This window comes from Branchiostoma lanceolatum, chromosome 5 (assembly GCF_035083965.1).
Source record: "Branchiostoma lanceolatum isolate klBraLanc5 chromosome 5, klBraLanc5.hap2, whole genome shotgun sequence".
NCBI classification, from domain to species: domain Eukaryota; kingdom Metazoa; phylum Chordata; class Leptocardii; order Amphioxiformes; family Branchiostomatidae; genus Branchiostoma; species Branchiostoma lanceolatum.
The window spans coordinates 847,436-870,028 of record NC_089726.1 but is presented as its reverse complement, the minus strand read 5'-3'; the positions used below and the strand labels follow the sequence as shown (position 1 = coordinate 870,028).

Sequence of the window (22,593 nt, the reverse complement as noted above, 5' to 3'; positions counted from 1 at the left end):
GTTCAGTTGTTTATATCTGTTGTGTGGTCGGTTGTTTTGTTACCCCTCCCTCCAGAAATTTTTCTTTCGTGTGAAGAACTGAAAGCATAAAGGCAAATCAGAATTATTGTATTTTGGTTCAAAACTCTGAGACCACTCCCTGGATAGCTGTTGCCATGGCACAGTGACCTTTCCTCCTTGACCTGCAACCCCTGCCCTGTGCCATGTAACCTGTGCCCTGTAACCCCGGCCCTGTGCCCTGTAACCCCTGCCCTGTAACCCCCACCCTGTGCCTATAACCTCTGACCCATGCCCTGTAACCTGTGCCCTGTAACCCCCGACCTGTGCCATGTCCCCCCAGACCCATGCCCTGTAACCCCCAGCCTGTGACCTGTACCCCCGGACCTGTGCCATGTCCCCCCTGACCCATGCCCTGTAACCCCTGCCCTGTTCCCCTGCAGATTGACACGTACATCTGCCACTCCTGCGGGAAGGGAGATGACGAGAGCCACCTGCTTTTGTGCGACGGCTGCGACGATGCCTTCCACACGTACTGCCTCATCCCCCCACTCACCGAGATACCCAAGGGCGACTGGAGGTGCCCCAAATGTGTGGCCGCTGTGAGTACTCAAATTTCTATTTCCCAGATGCATGGCGTTAGTGTGGCTGATGGTAGTGATACTGCTGAAATAAAGAATAAATAAGAGTGCAAAAACAGAACTTCCTACATTATCAACCCTTCCACATCATGCACCTACTGGTGTCCCAAATGTGTAGCTGCTGTGAGTACACAAACTACTCGCAACAAGAGGTTTTTCCCTCAAAAATCAGAGTCAACAATAAAGAATGAAGGGATTTAAAGAAATAGTTCTTCGTTCAACATCATATGATATGACAAAACCAATGGGTACAATACATATGCTCCTATGCTCCAAACTGAATATACCTGTTTCCTTATTCCTCTGCAGGAGTGCTCGAAGCCGTCGGACCCTTATGGGTTTGAGCAGGCGCGTAAGGAGTACACGCTGCAGTCCTTCGGGGAGATGGCAGACCAGTTCAAGCAGGACTACTTCAGCATGCCTGTACATGTGAGTTCTGTCTTCTACAACTCCTTAGGATAAGACTATGTCCTAACTCAATGTGTTGTCCCTATTCCATAGTTTAGAACTTCCCTATGCACATTATAACTATGTCCTAATGAAAATTGATGTCCGTGTTCCAATGTGCGGAACTTCCATAATGATATGCACTGATTGTTTTGCTCTATGGTAATCATGAGAAGGCAGAAGGGCCTGTTGACCAAAAGCAGACACCATATAAAGTGCCAGGCTTTCAGAATGAAAGTTAACACCTTTACAGACAGAAAATTGGAAAATAAGCTCCTTATTTCACAACATAAAAGAGCTTCTCTGACTTTGAACTGTATTCAGCTCACCTGAAAAACTTTTCGAACATCTTCTAGATATCTGGGAAACCAAAGAAGCAACCGAACTGTAACTAAAACCAATACTGCTACCATGGGACAGAGGAATAAGTAAACCCTGAGATTCATATGATTTCTCCTTTTGTTTGTTTTCTTAGATGGTTCCGTGTGAGACGGTGGAGAAGGAGTTTTGGCGTCTGGTGAACTCCATCGAGGACGACGTGACGGTTTCGTACGGCGCTGACCTCCACACGGTTGAGCACGGCAGCGGCTTCCCCTGCAAGTCCAACGGCAAGGTCATGAGTCCGGAGGACGAGGTAACGTTTCAGAGCACTCCCCCCTCATTGTTCAATTGTTCTATCATTCCATTTAAAGCCTAGCCTGAGTACCAACCTCCGTAGTGACCGCTGGCTTAAAAGAATTCGCTTGCTAACCACGGAGTCTGACCCTGCGCGTATCCGTAACGGCTGTCTCATTATCACGTAAAGAGGGGAATTCGAGCTGCGTTAGGTGCCATTTTTCGTTCCAAGGTGCCTCTATTGCCCTGTTCGGGTCCAGTTTTGAAAGAATCGCCATGGCAACAGTTCTTAGAACCTACCCGTTACGAAGAACAGTGTGGCATGGGGAGAAGCTTAGACGAATGGGGCCAATCAGCGAGCTCGTTCAAAATCGAAACGAATATCTGGCTAACAGCCGTGACGGATACGCGCAGGGTCAGACTCCGTGGTTAGCAAGCGAATTCTTTTGAGCCAGCGGTCACTACGGAGGTTGGTACTCAGGCTATTTAAAGCCCCCCTTTGAATTCACTGGACCCGCGGCACGCTGGCCGCGTCGCTGCAGCCGATCGAATTGACAAAACACTCAACGAATTTCTTCGCCAAAAAAGAATCTTTTTAAGCTTTGTGTGTTCTGTTGTCTTTTTGGTCATTCTTGTACGTTTTGAATGATATTCCCATTATAAAATCAAGGGTAGCACAAATCCAGTTTAGGACGCAGTGGGGGGGGGGCTTTACAGACTTTACTTTCTGCATGGCGTTATGACAATTTTTTCGGTTACATGTCAGCTGAATTTTGTTCACATCCACAACTGTTCTAAGATTGTCCCTAAGACTTTGCCTTCAACTCAGTTCCACAACAGCCACAGATTTAAGGACATGGAAAAGTCTGTGTACTTTTCATTCTGCATCAAAACTGAGCTAAAATCGGATGCAATCAGACCTCAGGCGTATGCTATGTCTCAGTGTTACATGGAGTGATTGGATGTAAATTTTAAGTTTGTATGTTTGTTTTGCTTATTGTGTTTAGGAGTACGCCATGGCTCTGTTACCTATAATGATCGGATGTGATGTTAATATCTTTTATGTTTATTGTGTTTAGGAGTGCACCATGGCTCTGTGGTACCTGTAGTGATCGGATCTGAAGTTTAAGTTTGTTTGTTTGTTTGTTGTGTGCAGGAGTACGCCATGGCTCCGTGGAACCTATAATGATGTGATGTTAAAGTTCGTATGTTTGTTTGTTTGTTGTGTGTAGGAGTACGCCATGGCTCCATGGAACCTGAACAACCTCCCCGTGCTGGACGCCTCTGTCCTGTCTCACATCAGTGCTGACATCTCGGGCATGAAGGTAACCCCATCTAACTCATGGTCTAAAAACGTAATATGGTGAAGTGATGCAGTATATGTGGACAGTAACATGTTGTTAATGGCTTGTATTTTTTTAGTCTCTTGTATCGGAATTGAAAATGAAATGTTGAAGGATACTACAAACGTGACCAGACCTGTTGCATTGAAATTATTTGTAATCACGGTAAGACAATGCAGCATACATGGACAATACTTGTTGCAGTGAAAGGACAAATTGTATTGCTTTGCCTTCTCCAATATTTTTGATAATACAGTCAAAACTGCTCAAGAAGACTGCTCAGGACTGATAAAATCTGGTCTATGTGGACAGATGGTCACTATAGACAGAATTCGTAATGCTTGTGTCAACGGAAAAACTTTCAAAGGGACCACCAAATAGTGGTTACAATGGCCAGGTAGAGATGGTCACTTGTACAGGCTTGACTATATATCAATGGCTAGGTGGTCCTTATGTAGAGTTAATCACTTGTATTGGTATCATTAAAAGCATTGTGAAGCTGTCTGCCTTGTGTTGAAGTTTTCTGGCTGTATTTCAGATCCCGTGGACGTACGTCGGGATGTGCTTCTCCTGTTTCTGCTGGCATAACGAGGACCACTGGAGCTACTCGATCAACTACCTACACTGGTGAGTCATTATACCTAAAAATTTTGCCTGATAAAGGAAAGTAAACAAAGCACAAGCAGTCAGCTGGTTGTCCCCAAACCCAAGCGAGAGATCTTCAGAAAATCGGTAGCCTACCGTGGACCAAATGTCTGGAACAGCCTACCGCCAGACACACGTACGGCTCCGAATCTGACTTCCTTTAAGAGACTCTTGAAGTAACGGAAATGAACTAAACGAACGGACACGGACCATGAACCAGCTTTCGCCCTACTTTATGTTGTATGTTGTAGAAATTGTATATTGCTGTACCATAAACATGTAATGATTTATGTTGATAGAGTTATTAGGACTCAAATGACTGTGTATCTCTGTTATATTGTATCTGACCCTTACCTCTTCCCTCATGACCTCAATGAAAAGCGGCCTGCGTGCCGATTTGAGCTTATCATGAATAAACAAAGGTTCAAACAAACAAACAAAACAAACATCCATTTCTTATGTTAAAAAATGGACAAAAAATGAAGTTTAATGACTAATAATTTTCTATAGAAGCGTGTTATTAAAATAAAATTAACAGATTCACGATCCTTGTAGTTGACTTTAACGATAAACTAATTTTCATGAAAAAACATTAATGTTTAATTTTTGGCCCCTCTCCCTTATTAAGGGTACTAGAACGGTCAGTCTATTATTTGTGTTCTAAACTTAAGATGCCGCCACGGCCCTCCTGGGCAGAAATGAAAATGCCTCCATATCCAGATTTGTGCAGAATATGTTCAACTACATGTGTGCCAAATTTGGTGCTTTTAGACAAAAGTGCACAATTCAGCTAATTTTGGGAACTATGCCGCTGGACTATTAGTGAAACTAGCACTTATAACACATGATGGTACTGTATCAAGTACCTACACTGCAGAATACATGTATCTACAACTAGTAATGATAACACATGATAGTTCTTATGATACTGATTACTGGCTAAGAGGTTTTTAGCATTCCACACTGGCCAGGGTTCATGCTCTGGTCAGGACACAACTGGAAAAGGGCTGCTTTGTTCTTTTGGATTGTGACGTAAAGCCGGGGCACTGTGTAGGAGGGAGCTTATTGCGTCAAACCTCTGCAAATAGAAAGGGTGACTCAATGTACTTGTCTGAAATATGTGAGGCATAGTGAAACCGCATTGCACTACTAGCTAACGAAAAAGAGTCGTGCCTCAGCCTGAGATCAGCTGCTTTACCTTTACACTGCTTTAGGTGTTGTGTTGATGTTTATTTGTTTGTTTATCTAAAGGGGTGAGCCAAAGACCTGGTATGGCGTGCCTGGCGCGAGGTGGTAGGATTTCGATGTTGTGTTGATGTTTATTTGTTTGTTTATCTGCAGGGGCGAGCCGAAGACGTGGTACGGCGTGCCCGGCGCCAGGGCGGAGGATTTTGAGGCGGTGATGAAGCAGAACGCTCCGGAGCTGTTTGTGAACGCGCCGGACCTTCTGCACCAGCTGGTCACCATCATGAACCCCACGATCATCACGGATGGCAATGTCCCGGTTAGTACACACACACACATGCATACATGCACACGGAGGCACACACACACATGCACACACGCTCCAGCTGGTCACCATCATGAACCCCACGATCATCACGGATGGCAATGTCCCGGTTAGTACACACACACACATGCATACATGCACACGGAGGCACACACACATGCACACACGCTCCAGCTGGTCACCATCATGAACCCCACGATCATCACGGATGGCAATGTGCCGGTTAGTACATACATGCTCACGCATACACGCGCACGGAGGCACACACACACATGCACACACGCTCCAGCTGGTCACCATCAACCATGAACCCCACAATCATCACGGATGGCAATGTCCCGGTTAGTACATACACATATACATAAACAATTGTACATACTAAAAAACACAGACACACACATGTGCAAGCACATGCACACAGATATACACACACACACACATGTGCAAGCACATGCACACAGATATACACACACATACAAACACAGACACACCTGCAGGCATATCAAAGTAACTCCACTTGCTTGAAATTTGACACTTATCTTAATCCCAGCAACTTTTGAAAGCCAAATGCCTCTGTGACTGCCAGAAATAAAGATGTGTGCATGTTCTAACATTTCTTTTAGTTTGAGACATTGATTACAGTAATAATCACCCATTTGAGTATAGAATTTAGAACTTTGACCATTTTTTCTTATTCGGATCGTTTTCCTCTTTACCAATTTTTGTTGACGTGTGTGTCTACAGGTGTACCGGACGAACCAGTGTGCGGGGGAGTTTGTGGTGACTTTCCCCCGGGCGTACCATGCCGGCTTCAACCAAGGCTACAACTTCGCAGAAGCCGTCAACTTCTGCCCTGCAGACTGGGTAAGGGACCCCTTCTCATTGGGTACTGCATAAGGCTACAATATTGGGCACATACTAGCCTAGCAAGCTTTGTGGCTTACTCAGAAAATGATCTTAAAAAATCTAAATTACTAAAACTTTCAGCTGTCAATTTTATCAGAAAATAATGGAGGAGCTTAGGTGTCAAATCCCTGTACGGGGATGTGCTTGGCTGAAAACATAGGGAAGCTGCATTGCACCACTAGCTACTTAAAAAAGGCATCATGGTATACCTCAGTTGAGGATGATTTCAAACAAAGAAAAGGATATGAAGTTGTTTTCTTACCACTCCATTTGAAAAGTTGATTGAGGAATTGGTTTGAAGTAAGTCTTGGTAAAGAAGGACAACACGCAGGTTTTATGGAATCCATGTATAAACGAAATTAACGTTCGAACGTGCGTATTCCGCAGCTCCCCATTGGTCGAGCGTGCGTCGACCACTACAGCGCCCTGAAGAGGTTTAACGTGTTCGCGCACGAGGAGCTCATCTGCAAGATGGCGGCGAACCCGGACGCGCTCGGTCTGGACATCGCGGCCGCAACGCACAAGGAGATGCTTCACATGGTGGAGACGGAGAAGAAATCCAGAAGGGCTCTGCTGGAAAGGGTGAGATGTCTTCAGGTGTTAGATGTTAGATAGGTGTTAGATAGTGTCTTAAAGCAGGGTAAGGAGATGCTTCACATGGTGGAGACGGAGAAGAAATCCAGAAGGGCTCTGCTGGAAAGGGTAAGTAAGACGTGGGTGCATGGTGGAGAAAAATTCAGTTGGTTGCCTAGAATTTGAAAAGATGCTAGAATTGTCACGTTTCCATTTATTGTAAGATATCCTTGGACAGATGAAGATTGTTGGCATTGATTCCCATTGAAAGTGTGAGGAAAAAAGATTATAAGAAGTGTAGGAATATTTAAGAAAAGGATTATAGTTGTAAGTGTATGTAAGTCTGTGTTTGTCTCCAGTTGTATGAAACCGTTGTCCTAAAGCAAAGTTAAACTGTATTAATTTTTCCATTTGTACAAAAATTGCGCTGACCCAAATTTCCGACCCTCCAGCTGCAATCTTTGTCAAGGAATTACTTTGCTTGAGAATGTTTTCTACCAACACAGATTTCAAACTAGACCCTTACTCCTGTCTGTCCCCCCCACCCCCAGGGCACAACAGAGGCAGAGCGGGAGGCCTTCGAGCTGCTGCCTGACGACGAGCGGCAGTGTGACGCCTGCATGCGGACGTGTTTCCTGTCCGCCGTCACCTGCCCCTGCAGCCCCAGCAAACTGGTGTGTGTGCGACACGCCGACCGTCTGTGTGACTGTGGGCCGGCCAGGCATGTGCTCAGGTAAGGACAGGATTATTTGTCTGTGTGACTGTGGGCCGGCCAGGCATGTGCTCAGGTAAGAACAGGATTTCGTGTTTGTGTGACTGTGGGCCGGCCAGGCATGTGCTCAGGTAAGAACAGGATTGCTTGTATTTCTGTGTGACTGTGGGCCCGCCAGGCATGTGCTCAGGTAAGGACAGGATTATTTGTCTGTGTGACTGTGGGCCGGCCAGGCATGTGCTCAGGTAAGAACAGGATTTCGTGTTTGTGTGACTGTGGGCCAGCCAGGCATGTGCTCAGGTAAGAACAGGATTGCTTGTATTTCTGTGTGACTGTGGGCCCGCCAGGCATGTGCTCAGGTAAGGACAGGATTATTTGTCTGTGTGACTGTGGGCCGGCCAGGCATGTGCTCAGGTAAGAACAGGATTTCGTGTTTGTGTGACTGTGGGCCACCCAGGCATGTGCTCAGGTAAGGACAGGATTGGGACTAACCTTCATCAACGTATCAAGGACAGGTTTGTTTGTGACTGTGAGCCAACAAGGCATGTGTAAGTCAGTAAGGTGCCAATAATAAGGGGCAGGCTTGTTTGTCTGTCTGTGCCACATTGAGACAACCAGGCATGTACTTGGTTTTATTGTAAAGGGTCAGAAAAAAAGGTATTATCGAATAGCAAAAAGAATATCCTTTCATATTCCCACCTACTACCTAGCCCATAGATTGTCTGGCAAAGCAAATCTCAGATCAAAACATACCTTGCCATGATTGGATGTGCATAAGAATTTCGCTGCCTCTGCTGTGCCGTATTCAAGGTGTTCTACTTGAAAGGACTCCTTCTAAAAGTTATTTCTTGAATGTCTGGCCCGTAGATTCGTTGCCACGGTAATTGAGGTCACATGACGTGTTTGTCATGCTAATGATCCACGACATGAAGCAATGATTTTCCTCCAGACTAATTTGAACGCCTTGCTGAGTTTCGGAAAAAACACACTGTTTGGCAGTGCGGACACACAGATTGTCCACTTTTCACCTCAGAATTGATCTAGATTTTCTGCAGGTAGGACAAGCATATAGGGGAACTAACATTTGTGTTATGTTACTACCGGGATCTAGTCTTGGCTGACTTGCTTCCATACGTGTTGCCTTGTTTTTTCAGAGATATTGGTACATGTAGACAAGCTGACCTCGCTAGTGACTTGTATATTTATTGTTTATGTGTTATTGAATGAAGACCTTTATTGTATGTTCGTGCCCCGAAGGGCTAGATACAGGTCGTACACTCTCTACTCAAGCTGCCCTTGATGTTGTGCTGTTTATTATTGTTGATGTGTTGTTGTTTTTGTGCAGATATCAACACATGTTAGACAAGCTGTCCTCAGTGTTGTGTTGTTTATTTATGTTTATTTGTTGTGTTTTTGTGCAGATATCAATACATGTTAGACAAGCTGTCCTCAGTGTTGTGTTGTTTATTTATGTTTATTTGTTGTGTTTTTGTGCAGATATCAATACATGTTAGACAAGCTGTCCTCAGTGTTGTGTTGTTTATTTATGTTTATTTGTTGTGTTTTTGTGCAGATATCAATACATGTTAGACAAGCTGTCCTCAGTGTTGTGTTGTTCATTTATGTTTGTTGTGTTTTTGTGCAGATATCAATACATGTTAGACAAGCTGTCCTCAGTGTTGTGTTGTTTATTTATGTTTATTTGTTGTGTTTTTGTGCAGATATCGGTACACGCTAGACGAGCTCCCCTCGATGTTGTGTTGTTTATTTATGTTTATTTGTTGTGTTTTTGTGCAGATATCGGTACACGCTAGACGAGCTCCCCTCGATGTTGCACAGACTGAAACTGCGGGCCGAGTCCTACAACATCTGGTCCAGCAAAGTCAAGGGTGCCATGGAGGCTCCGCAACTCGACAAGCTGGGTGAGCACCGAAGCCTTTCTTTATTCTGAAATAACTGTTACTGTAGATGCAGAAATGTTCGCAGTGGTTTTATGTTTTCAGCGGTTTTCACGGGAGGCTCTTCACCGCAAAATTAAATCCACTGCGAAAGTTTTTGCCTTCCTGCCCCCTTGTCTACTATTGTCTCAGACGGGAACTTCAAACCACCGCGAACATTACATTCCCTCCCTACCGCGAAATTAAAACCACGCAAACTTAGATGCATTCACAGTACTGTATCTATATAGCTATGGGACTGATGATTATGTGTGTGTGCGTATGTGTGTATGCTCAACACAACACATTGATTGTTTAATGTGATTGTGAAGAGGGAGTTCCTGCTTTTCCACACAGCTGCACAGACTGGGTGAGATGCAAAGTCTGGGCTGTTAAAAGAAATACTTTTGGATTACAGAGTTAAAAAATTGGGAATAGATTTCTCTGTATTGTTGGTAAGGCCTCGGTGTAGTAAAGAAGGGATTGAGTTTTGATAAGATCATGACCCAGATGTTGAATTTTTCTTGTGTTGAGAAAGATGGGGTCGTGTGGCATAAGGGCAGGCTTTTCGGCCCGGAACCCGACGGTCCCGGGTTCGAATCCCCTGACGCCGATGTTGTGCCCTTAAGAAAGGGACTTCAGACGACCATCCTCACCCCACCCAGGTGTAAAAACGGGTATATTATGTGTGTGGGTCACGACATCAGCAATAGCTGCTTGTGCCCCATGTTTATTGCACTATTGCAATTCCAATAAAATCAAAAGAACATTTTCCTGATTGTTCTGTTCGTGTTGCAGAGTTGACAGAGCTGAAGGAGCTCATCACGGAGGCGGAGGAGCGGAAGTTTCCGGAGAACGAGCTGCTCCACACGCTGGAGTCGGCCGTGGCAGAGGCCGAGAAGTGCGCCAGCGTGGCCGCGCAGCTGGTCAGCAAGAAGCACCGCACAAGGTTTGTTTGTTGTGGTGTACATTAGAGCTGCTCCACATTCTGGAGTCAGTCATGGCCAAGCTAGAACACTGTACAATGTGCAGAACGTTTTGTCAATCAATCAATCAATCAGTCAGTCAGTCAGTCAACCAACCTACGAATCAGTCAGTCCGTTATACTTGCATTGCAGACATGGAAGATCTGTGCAACATGTCATGAAGGTATTACAATGATAGTGTACACCCTAAAGAATGACATCAACAGAAACAACAGAATCTTGTTGCTTGTTGGAGTTTGATTGCCAAATGTCTTTTGGTGTGACTTCTAGAGAGTTATCACAGTGCCATTTTCCTGCATTATCATTGTGCCATTTCTGTTCTTTGGCCTGGGATCTGATTTTTCGGTCCGTAGTTGACATTATGTGTTCCTTTTGTCAGGAACAAGACCAACTGTGACACCAAGTACGTGGCCAGGCTGAGTCTGGAGGAGCTGAAGTGTTTCATGGAGCAGGTGCAGAGTCTGCCCTGTATCATACAGGAGGCGGAGCTGATACAGGTGTGTACATGGGCCGTACTCATACAGGTGTGTACCTGGGCTGTACTTATACAGGTGTGGACAGGGGCTGTACTTACACAGGTGTATGTGTGTGCGTGGTTACATGGAGCATGGAGTCTGCCCTGTATCATCCAGGAGGTGGAGCTGATACAGGTAACTTCTTTGTACATTGAGGGATGTCAGGAACAAAGTCTTGTGGTGTGGGGCCTAGTGGGGATCCGTGGAGAATAGCCAACCCTGCATCGGTCATGATTAATGGTCTGCTTGTTTCCTGTGAGAGAGAGTGTGTATGATTGTGTGTGTGTGTGTGTCTGTGTGTATGTCTGTGTGCGTGTGTGTGTGTGTATGTCTGTGTGTGTGTGTGTGTGTATGTATGTTTTTTTAAAGTGTGTCTGTGCCCTACAGGACCTGCTGAACCGAGTGGAGTTGTTCCAGCAGGAGGCCCAGGCTGCCCTGCAGGACGTGTGTGTGTGTATGTCTGTGTGCGTGTGTGTGTGTGTATGTTTGTATGTCTAACGTGTGTCTGTGCCCTACAGGACCTGCTGAACCGAGTGGAGTCCTTCCAGCAGGAGGCCCAGGCTGCCCTGCAGGACGTGTGTGTGTGTATGTATGTGTGTGTGTGTGTGTGTATGTATGTTTGTTTAACGTGTGTCTGTGCCCTACAGGACCTGCTGAACCGAGTGGAGTCCTTCCAGCAGGAGGCCCAGGCTGCCCTGCAGGACGTGTGTGTGTGTGTCTGTGTGCGTGTGTGTGTGTATGTTTGTATGTCTAACGTGTGTCTGTGCCCTAAAGGACCTGCTGAACCGAGTGGAGTCCTTCCAGCAAGAGGCCCAGGCTGCCCTGCAGGACGTGTGTGTGTGTATGTATGTGTGTGCGTGTGTGTGTATGTTTGTGTGTTTAACGTGTGTCTGTGCCCTACAGGACCTGCTGAACCGAGTGGAGTCGTTCCAGCAAGAGGCCCAGGCTGCCCTGCAGGACGTGTGTGTGTGTGTCTGTGTGCGTGTGTGTGTATGTTTGTGTGTTTAACGTGTGTCTGTTCCCTACAGGACCTGCTGAACCGAGTGGAGTCGTTCCAGCAAGAGGCCCAGGCTGCCCTGCAGGACGTGTGTGTGTGTGTCTGTGTGCGTGTGTGTGTATGTTTGTGTGTTTAACGTGTGTCTGTTCCCTACAGGACCTGCTGAACCGAGTGGAGTCGTTCCAGCAAGAGGCCCAGGCTGCGCTGCAGGACGTGTGTGTGTGTGTGTATGTCTGTGTGCGTGTGTGTGTATGTCTGTGTGTGTGTGTGTGTGTATGTAAGTTTGTCTAACGTGTGTCTGTGCCCTACAGGACCTGCTGAACCGAGTGGAGTCCTTCCAGCAGGAGGCCCAGGCTGCCCTGCAGGACGTGTGTGTGTGTATGTCTGTGTGCACGTGTGTGTGTGTATGTATGTTTGTTTAACGTGTGTCTGTGCCCTACAGGACCTGCTGAACCGAGTGGAGTCGTTCCAGCAAGAGGCCCAGGCTGCCCTGCAGGACGTGTGTGTGTGTATGTCTGTGTGCGTGTGTGTGTGTATGTATGTTTGTTTAAAGTGTGTCTGTGCCCTACAGGACCTGCTGAACCGAGTGGAGTCGTTCCAGCAAGAGGCCCAGGCTGCCCTGCAGGACGTGTGTGTGTGTATGTCTGTGTGCGTGTGTGTGTGTATGTATGTTTGTTTAAAGTGTGTCTGTGCCCTACAGGACCTGCTGAACCGAGTGGAGTCGTTCCAGCAAGAGGCCCAAGCTGCCCTGCAGGACGAGATGCCCAACTCGGAGAAGCTGCACCGGCTGCTGGAGGTCGGGGTGGGGCTGGACGTGGAGCTGCCAGAGATGCCCAAACTCAAACAGGTGTGTTTTTGTGTATCTATCTATGTTGTAAAGCCAGTTGAACAGTCCTTTGCTGTAACACATCAGCTTTGATACGTTTGTGAAGGTTAGACATCCAGGTAAACAATATATAAGGAGAAATTCAAACTCTACAACTGGATAAAAAATCGGAGATTTATTTCCGGACGTTTCGAGTGACATCCATCACTCTTCTTCAGCGTCACTAAAGTGAACTAGCAGAATGAACCAGTACTTATATACAATGACTAGAAAAACCGGTTTTTACATCACACAGTCATGCATAAGCGACATCAGCTTTGCAAGCTTGTTTCAATGGCAGATTATATTACACTGAACAACCCATCACACCTAACCTTTGCATATCTAACTCTTCTAACTCTTTTTCAAAACTTAAGAGATGTCGTCTGAATTCAGTGTCTCATCTTGTCCGTTGTACCTTTGTCAGGGTAGATCTGAGTTAAATCCTTTGACCTTTGTCCCCTGCAGGAGCTCCAGCAGGCGCGCTGGTTGGACGAGGTGCGCGAGACGCTCTGCACGCCGTCGCAGGTCACGCTGGACGCCATGCGCAAGCTGATCGACTCGGGTGTGGGCCTGGCGCCGCACCCCGCCGTGGAGAAAGCCATGGCCGAGCTGCAGGAGCTGCTGACCGTCAGCGAGCGCTGGGAGGAGAAGGCCAGGATATGTCTGCAAGCCAGGTGGGGTCGTAGTGTGTGTGTATGTGTGTGTTTGCATGTGTGTATGTCTGTGTGTGTGTATGTGGAGAAGGCCAGGATATGTCTGCAAGCCAGGTGGGTTTGTAGTGTGTGTGTATGTGTGTGTTTGCATGTGTGTATGTCTGTGTGTGTGTATGTGGAGAAGGCCAGGATATGTCTGCAAGCCAGGTGGGTTTGTAGTGTGTGTGTGTGTGTGTGTGTGCATGTGTGTGTGTGTGTGTGTGTGTGTGTGTCTGAGCAAACGCTGGGAGGAGAAGGCCAGGATATGTCTGCAAGCCAGGTGGGTTTGTAGTGTGTGTGTGTGTGTGTGTGTGTGTGTGTGTGTGTGTGTGTGTGTGTGCATGTGTGTGTGTGTGTGTGTGTGTGTGTGTGTCTGAGCAAACGCTGGGAGGAGAAGGCCAGGATATGTCTGCAAGCCAGGTGGGTTTGTTTGTTTGTCAATATAAAACACGCCAGGGCTGTCTCCAGGACCCATCGCTCCGTAACAGGACAGAAATTTGCTTGTTGGAACAGAAAAAAATTTCACCCCGTCCAAAAAATCATGACATTTCACTTCATGACATTGAATTGAAGAAAATTATTTTTGTAAGCTTGAAATGAAAGATTTAACAATGAAAATGGGCTTCCAAACATTGCGTGGGACGGAAAAAAATGTAAACCTGTAGACAGCCCTGATACAATATTTATTTTTATTTATATTTACAACACATTGTACTGAGAGGAGTTGAACTGGGAATTTGAAGATTGTCAATACATTAAAATTTCCAGAAACAGCACACTTCTGATTGTAGTCATGAGGCTTACTCTCAATATGTCCCTAAAAATTGTACAACGCATTCTGCAAAACCAATTTTGTGGGCATATGGATGTGCAGGCTAATGATGCACAGAAATACATCTTGATCATTCTAGCATTGTTTGACTATTTTAAACAGTGTGCAAATATCTGACCTGTATTTGAACTTGCTTGTTTTATTCTGCAGACCACGGCACGTCATCGCCACCCTAGAAGCCATCATTAACGAAGCCAAGACCATCCCAGCCTACCTGCCCAACACCTTAGCACTTAAAGAAGCTCTGAGGAAAGCCAAGGAGTGGACGGCTAAGGTGGACGCCATCCAGGTGAGCGGGTTTCCTTATGTCGGCTCTTCTGGCTTCGTTTGGTGAGGCTTCAGATGGAGAATTCCCACTTTTCTTCATCTACATCCATTAGTGGAGAAAAGTGGACGTTGTAGCTGATTGTAACTGATGTATAGTTTGTGTAAAGCAAGAAGAAGAAATTCCTTGTCCAAAGATTTGTTATATTTGTGGCAGATATGTACCCTACATTACTCAAATTTATGTACTCATTATTATATTCAGGTGTAACCATTTCTGAACTGTCTTGCATTAATGAACCACTGTCTATATGGACTATTACAGTCTTGCACAACCAAAGAAAACGACTTTGTTCACTTCTGTTGACAAAATGGGTGGAAAAATTATGGCTCAAAAGACTGTTAGAAGCAAAGTCTGTGCCCCACCACATGAAGTTAGAATGCCAAGACATTTACACGGAACACTCTTAAAGAGTTCTTAAGTAGGAAGAGAGGTGGCAAGAAGAGGACATGGGCTGAAGGTTGACTCTTGTTAACGCTGCGTTTCTCCCCTCTAGGGTCCGGTGACCCCCCGCCAAGGCAGGGTCGTCACAGCTGGGGAAAAGGGCACCAGACATGACGTAGGTTGTAGGGCATAGGTCGGGTTAGGGCATAGTTCGTAGGGCATGCATGCAGGCTGAAGCCATGCATGCTGGAGCAGCTGGCTTATCTAGCTTGCATGCATCACTACTCGTCTTAGGAAAGTACTACTCGTCTTAGGAAAGTTCTACTCGTCTTAGGAAAGTACTACTCGTCTTAGGAAAGTACTACTCGTCTTAGGAAACCCTGGTCACTTCAGTAAGACATTAGACACTTAGACTTTCTAAATATTTTTTTTTATTTGGTGTTCAGGATAGACAGGATAAAACTTGAAAAAAAATTTTGCCATTATGATACACACAAGCTTGTAGAAAGGATTGGTAGACCATTGAATAGACTGCATTGTCACTTGTGCATAGCAGCTGCTTAGTGTCTGTTACCGTGTAGGTTTTTCCTTACCCCTGAACTGTAGGGTAAGTAACCAACACTGGCTCCTCCTAGTTTTAGTGTTAGCTGCTCTGTTTTGAATTGAATAGGCTTGTTTGGCCTAAATCACCAAAGTACCTATTTTTGCCCCAGAATTCAGAGTACTACTCCTTGCTTGCATATCCTAACCGTTCTAGCCAAATTTGCCCAGTTTTAACCAAATCTGCCCATCTTTACTCCAGAACTCCTATATCTTGACAATTTTTGTCAAACTTGCCAATTTTTGTCCCGAACTTCCTCCAGACCATTTTAATCAAACTTGGCCATCCCCCCCGAACTCTGAGCACTACCCTTATATCTTGACCATTTTTGCTAAGCTTGCCCAGTTTTGCTCCAAACCCCATCCAGACCATTTTAACCAAACCTGTCCATATTCCCCCCAGAACTCTGAGCACTACCCTTACCTGGACACCTTGAGCGTTTTTGCCAAATTTTAGCCTGTTTTACCCAAATTTGCCCCAGTTTTACCCCACTTTTAACCCAATTTTGCCATCTTTTACCCCAGAATACAGAGTTCTTCCCTTACTGGAATACCCTGACCATTTTAGCCAAATTCACCCAGTTTTAACCAACCTTGCCCATTTTCCCCCTAGTTTTAACCAAACCTGTCCATATTCCCCCCAGAACTCTGAGCACTACCCTTACCTGGACATCCTGGAGTCGTTGGTGATGAAGGGTCGGCCCATCCCGGTTCGCCTGGAGCAGCTGCCGCAGGTGGAGTCCCAGGTGGCGGCCGCGCGCTCATGGAGGGACCGCACGGCACGCACCTTCCTCAAGAAAAACTCTCCATACACTCTCGTGGAGGTGAGCTTCTTGTAACTGGTCATCAGCTTTAGTTTGATTTGTCCTCAGGTTCATCTGTAATCTTATAGCACAGCTCACGCACCTTCGTCTAGAAAAACTCTCCCTACACTCTCGACGAGGTGAGCTTCTCTGTACTGGCCGCCAGTTCTGGTTGATACAAACCTTGGATTCAACCCTAGTTTGCTTTTGTTATAATGATAGTCTCATAGTTGACATGACACAGCTCGCACCTTCCTCAAGAAAAACTCTACCTACACTCTCGTGGAGGTGAGCTAATGTTAACTGGTCATCAGGTATAGTTAGCATGAGATTAAGCTTTGTTTTTGTGCAGGGAGCAATTTGAATTTCTTTTGTAACTCACTTACATATCAATTCAGATAGTCATTTATTACTGGTTACGCTGTCTTCTTTGAACTCACCCCTCACTTCTGTGGAGGTGAGCTGTTTTTAAGTGGTTATCCGTTCTGGTCTACATCAACTTAAGATTCACCCTTAGTTTGCTTTTGTTACCATAATCCCGTAGCTTACATGGAAGAGTTGTTAGATAGTGCTGTGTCTACACCAAGAAAGTTGAAACCCTGGCTGTTGTCATACATCCAATTTGCTTGCTACTGTGGTCCACAGCTCATTTTACTTCTCAAAATGAAAACAAACAAAGTTAAAAAAGTTGATTTCTGTCATTCATATCCCTGTTGGTACTTTGTCAATTCCATATATATACATGTATATCATCAGAAATATTATTAAGTTACCTTTGCAATGATACTCCACTTGTAATGGTTATATATTCATGGGTTGCGCACAAGAACTACATAATGTGAATGATGTCTGAGATACTGTAGTTCACTTTATCTTCACGGTAGCAAAATTTCACAGTGTGAGGAAAATGGACATTCTTACTGAACTTTACATTCACGGTGGCGGCAAGTGATTTACAGAACGGATGTGTGAAGGAACCATAAATAATAACAACAGGTTTTTCAAGGTGATGATAAGTTCACGGTACAGAGGTGACCTTGGAAACATAATGTTACAGTGAAAGAAACAAGAATAACAGAACCTGTAACTGCTGTACACAATATCCTTGCCCCGTCCAGTGGAAGCAGTGACTTACCTGAGGTACATTTTCTTCGTTCCCCCAAGGTGTTGTCTCCAAGAGTGGACATCGGTGTGTACACCAGCAGCAAGACGAGACGTAAGAAAAACAAGGAGGCATGTGCGGAGAAGGAGAAGGAAAAGGAGAATACCAACATCTTTGACTTTAGAATGGAGGAAGTCAGAGACCCTGCTACTATTGTAAGTAACCTACAAATCGTAAGTATCGTTTCTGCACTTCCTTAACTCGGTTGTTTTCTAACAAGGACTTGAACCGTTGGGTCTTAGACATTTTAATATGTCCAAAGTAACAATTTAGTCTAAAAGATACAGAAAGGCTTAAAGTTAACATTTCACAACTTTTGTTTACTTTGAAACATCGTTACTGTTCCTTGTTGCTTTAGTTCAGGTGTTCATTTTTTGTTACATCAACTTTGTGTGATTCGTTCCTTATTTCTTGTATGATTTTGTCCACATTCGTCCATTTTTGTTTTGCTTCACAACCCCGCACAGTGAGATGACAAGACGTCTTACTGCTGTTTTGTTCATGTCTTCCCGCCAGGTTGCCCAGTTTAAGGAGTCGGAGCGGAAGGAGGTGGAGGCCATGCGGGAGTTGCGAGCGAGAGACCTTCAGAAGCAGCGGGAGGTTTGCGAGGAGGGCGCGGAGCACAAGTTCTGCCTGTGCAGGAAGGGAGTGTCGGGTTATATGCTGCAGTGTGAGCTGTGCAAGGACCTATTCCACACGTCCTGCGTGCCGCTGCCCAAAGCCATCGCCAGCAAGAACAAGAACATGTCGCCCCTGGCGGCCGCGCAGGCCACCAAGGAGCTGAAGTTCCTGTGCCCGCTGTGCATGCGGTCGCGCCGGCCCAGACTCGAAACGATCCTCTCCTTACTCGTGTCCCTGCAGAAACTGCCGGTCAGGCTGCCCGAGGGAGAGGCCCTCCAGTGCCTGACTGAACGGGCCATGTCGTGGCAGGACCGTGCCAGACAGGCACTAGCGACGGACGAACTTTCGGGGGCCCTGGCCAAGCTGTCTGTCCTGAGCCAGCGTGCCGTTGAGGCTGCTGCTCGGGAGAAAACGGAGAAAATCATCACGGCGGAGCTGCAAAAGGCAGCAAACAATCCGGAACTGCAGGGGCACATACAGAGCGTTCAGCAGAGCGCCTTCGCGGGGTCGTCGACCTTCACGGAGAACGGGAGAACGTCACCGGACGCGCTGGTCCCGCCGTCGGTCAGCCCGGGGAACCCGCCCGCCAGCATGCCCGCCATTCTGCAGAGCGGGGGCAGCGCCGCGCAGGCACTCAGTGCGGCCGCAGCTGCCTACACGGCGGGGACCCAGCCCGGTGCTGCTATCAATCAGATCCCGGCGACGGCATCCGACGACAGCCAATCAGAGCGGGAGGAGTCCATGTCATCATCCTTCAACTCGGAGCACGCCTATTCCTCAGCCTCCAAGGCACAGCCTGGTGAGACACTGTTCCACTTAAAGGACTGTTCTCAGTAAATGTTACTTTTGTTAGTATAGCCCCAGAGCACAGTATGTAATGATGTGACCTATCGTACTAAAAACTGAACAAGAACATGTCGCCCCTATCGTACTAAAAACTCGGAGCATGCCTACTCCTCAGCCTCCAAGGCACAGCCTGGTGAGACACTGTTCCACTTAAAGGACTGTTCTCAGTAAATGTTACTTTTGTTAGTATAGCCCCAGAGCACAGTATGTAATGATGTGACCTATCGTACTAAAAACTGATCTCATTTCTTTTGGATGTCATTTCTAGTTTGAATTTTTATCTTGTTTTAGCCCAAGTTATTAGGCTCCATTTTGTCTATTTTTAGTTCTTGTTGATGAGAAGCCCTAAAGGAAACAACCATATAAGCCGGTATTCATTGTAACTTCCTGGATCCTAAGAAAGCACCACTTATTGGCTTTAACCTTGTTCTTGATGCCTAATACTCTATCCAATACAAATTTGGTGCCATTAGGTACTACTGTATCTAAGCAGGGAGACAAACTTTTTTCTACTCGAGGAAGGACCCAGATTGGCACATGTCCCCAGACGTTCTAACATTGCATCCCTTGTTCCCCAGGAACGCCGCGGAAGCACCCCCGTAAGACGGCGCACGTTCCGCGGTCGGACGAGCCGCCTGTCCTGGAGCTGTCGGAGCTGGCCAAGGCGCAGCTGGAGGACCTGATGATGGAGGGGGACCTGCTGGAGGTGTCGCTCGACGAGACGCAGCACATCTGGCGCATCCTGCAGGCCTGCCTCCCAAAACAGGAGGACTCTTCTATTCTGCACTTCCAGGTGAGCCGCTTCTCCTTACTCCGGAGAACTCCTCCTTACTCCCGAGCACTCCTCCTTACTCCGGAGCACTTCTCCTTACTTTGGAGCACTCCTCCTTACTCCTGAGCCCTCCTCCTGAGCCCGTTCAGTCAGGCACTGGAGGGCCTCTCCCTCGGGCACTCCTCCGTACTCCGGAGCACTCCTCCTTACTCCACTTCCAGGTAAGCACTCCTCCTTACTCCGGAGCACTTCTCCTTACTTCGGAGCACTCCTCCTTACTCCTGAGCACTCCTCCTGAGCCCGTTCAGGCACTGGAGGGCCTCTCCCTCTGGCACTCCTCCTTACTCCGGAGCACTTCTCCTTACTTCGGAGCACTCCTCCTTACTCCTGAGCACTCCTCCTGAGCCCGTTCAGGCACTGGAGGGCCTCTCCCTCTGGCACTCCTCCTTACTCCGGAGCACTCCTCCTTACACCGGAGCACTCCTCCTCACTCCGGAGCACTCCTCCTCACTCCGTAACACTCCTTCATCCTCCGTAACACTCCTTCATCCTCTGGAGTACTCCATCCTTAACTCCATCCTCCAGCTTGCCTACCCAAGGTATAGGACTCCTCTATCCTGATGGTAAAAGGTGTACCAGAGCAAAGTGCAGATTTAAACAACAATGATTATGAATATTCTTGAACATAAAAAGTTTAGACATCAACAGGTCTAGAAATCAGGGTTGCCAAGACTCCTCTAACACTGATATTGTAAGAGTTGCCAGTTCCTTCTCAAAGTAGTGTTTTGTGTTTCCCTCAGGAGGATGAAACGGTTACCCGGGCGACTGCTGCCAAGCCCAAACCCAAGGAGAAGAGGAAGATCATCAAGCGGAAGAAGGAGGAGAACATTGAGATGGAGAAGCCTGGAGAAGAGATGGACAAGCCCAGGAAGAAGAAGATGAAGATTAAGAAGGAGGTGGTGGTGGAGAACAACAAGCCTCCGGAAGCTCCGGAGAAGAAGAAGAAAAAACTGATGAAGAAGAAGGAGAACAAGGACCCGATGAAGGAGCGCGAGGTCCAGGTGAAGAAGGAGAGGGAGGAGAAGATGATCGTGAACGTGGATGGAGACAGCGATCACCAGGAGGAGGATGAGGAGGAGGAGGATGACCAGGACTGTGCGGCGAAGCGCTGCCTCCAGCCAACAGGTCGGCAGCAGGCTAACATCTTCTCTGTGCTTCTATTTTTATACACTGATTTTGGCTGTCATTCAGATTAGCACTCAAGTGGCTGTATGTAAGTTTCCATTGTTATATTTTGCATCTCTGAGATGACTGGATGTACAGATAGATGGATGGATGTCTTTACAGTTCATGAGGTGCACTGTGATGATGCAGTTTGGTTGATTGATTGATTGATTGATGATTGATTATCGCCCTACAGGAGACGAGGTTGACTGGGTGCAGTGTGACCGCTGTGAGGAGTGATTGATTGATTATTGATTATCGCCCTACAGGAGACGAGGTTGACTGGGTGCAGTGTGACCGCTGTGAGGAGTGGTTCCACCTGGTGTGCGTGGGGCTGAAGCACCAGCCCACCGACGACGAGGAGTACGTGTGTCGCTGCTGCAAGCTCAAGCAACAGAAGGCGGCCAAGCGCGCCGAGAAGCGGAAGGACACCGAGTCCAGCTCGTCTGCCCCGAGCCCGCGCGCCCGGTCGGTCGGCTACAGCAGGGAGAACAGCACCGCGAGTTCCACCAGCGGCAGCATGGACCTCACTCTGAAACACTCCGCGCCAGAAACCGCTCCCGATGCACAGGACATGGAGGCTACGACAGAAGGACTAGCAGAAGAAACATTTGTGTCTAACGGAGAGGACAAGTTGGCGGAGGAGTTCGAGGAGCCGGTCGTCATGGAGGGGGAGGAAATAATGGAGACTGCAGAGACAGAGGACGGGGACTCGCCCCGGAGTTTAGTCGATCTTTTGTCCAAAGACTCCGTCGCAGCGTCAACCAATCAAATTCCCCTCATGGAGGTCTCGTGACGGCACACCGAACCTTACACCATAATGTAACCTTGAGAGAAGCTGTTCAGCTCAGCTGTGCTTATGTGTAGATCTGTCTCACCACTCTTTCTACCACTAGGATGGACTGTACATTTTCCTTATGCCTTTATTTCCAACCACCATGTGTACGATGGAGTAGCGTGGCCCAAGTAACAGTTGAACATTGATTTGAACTGCTGAAAATCCTTCGCAGGAAAACGCTGTATATCGATCCAAGCGCTCCTAGAGTTTATACGCGTATGTGGATGTGGGGATGTGCTTTAAGATGGGGTTTGGGTGAATATGCTGTACAGCTCTGTGTATATGTTCTACATAAGCCATGGAAGTCCTGTAATATTGTACACACTAATCCGACCCCACTGCCACCTGCGATGTGCACCTTTCCTGATGTACTTTTCATAGAAGGAGAAGCAGAAATGTTACTTAGCTAACTACCTCCAGGATTTCTTTGACTGCTGAGACTTAACAATGTCACAGAAACTTTATTGTATCTGTCACTGAGTTCCTAAAGTTGCCAGTATTAGGGCTAGAAACACTGGTCTTAAGTTTAAGTTTGGAAAGACGCTTAGAGAACTAGAAGTATAGAGTCACATTTTGTAAGCCAAATACACATGTTTGTATGGTAGTACATAAGGTGGGAACAAGCGATCTCTTACAACATTGTGCAGTGCTGTTGCTGCACAAGTGGTAAGGGTTGAAATGTAGGGGGTCGACATGGTGCTGTTAGATTTGGGGAAATGATATTGTGAATTTAAAGTGACCAGTGTTTGAATGGAAATGGGATGAATTTAAACTCGCTGCCCTGCAGGGTAACGACCCCTCC

At 46.8% G+C, this 22,593-nt stretch overlaps 1 protein-coding gene across 8 annotated transcripts in view; it reads left to right on the top strand.

Annotated features, from left to right (window-relative positions):
* The window catches only part of LOC136434330 (lysine-specific demethylase 5A-like), a 38,253-nt gene extending 15,660 nt beyond the window's left edge, over positions 1–22,593 (top strand). For 3 of the 8 annotated variants that reach the window (XM_066427101.1, XM_066427100.1, XM_066427098.1), the window contains 22 exons: positions 441–599; positions 948–1,067; positions 1,561–1,719; positions 2,933–3,025; positions 3,582–3,670; positions 5,030–5,192; positions 5,943–6,062; positions 6,492–6,686; positions 7,229–7,410; positions 9,187–9,311; positions 10,125–10,275; positions 10,692–10,809; positions 12,525–12,671; positions 13,158–13,366; positions 14,367–14,505; positions 15,038–15,100; positions 16,170–16,349; positions 17,493–17,663; positions 18,007–18,910; positions 19,536–19,750; positions 20,530–20,914; positions 21,223–22,593. In XM_066427101.1, the coding sequence (XP_066283198.1) occupies positions 441–599; positions 948–1,067; positions 1,561–1,719; positions 2,933–3,025; positions 3,582–3,670; positions 5,030–5,192; positions 5,943–6,062; positions 6,492–6,686; positions 7,229–7,410; positions 9,187–9,311; positions 10,125–10,275; positions 10,692–10,809; positions 12,525–12,671; positions 13,158–13,366; positions 14,367–14,505; positions 15,038–15,100; positions 16,170–16,349; positions 17,493–17,663; positions 18,007–18,910; positions 19,536–19,750; positions 20,530–20,914; positions 21,223–21,749 (4,614 nt within the window). In that variant the 3' untranslated portion in view covers positions 21,750–22,593. Of the gene's footprint in view, positions 1–440; positions 600–947; positions 1,068–1,560; positions 1,720–2,932; positions 3,026–3,581; positions 3,671–5,029; positions 5,193–5,942; positions 6,063–6,491; positions 6,687–7,228; positions 7,411–9,186; positions 9,312–10,124; positions 10,276–10,691; positions 10,810–12,524; positions 12,672–13,157; positions 13,367–14,366; positions 14,506–15,037; positions 15,101–16,169; positions 16,350–17,492; positions 17,664–18,006; positions 18,911–19,535; positions 19,751–20,529; positions 20,915–21,149 lie in introns of all 8 variants that reach the window. The other 5 variants (XM_066427106.1, XM_066427104.1, XM_066427099.1 and 2 more) reach the window with 4 other exon arrangements.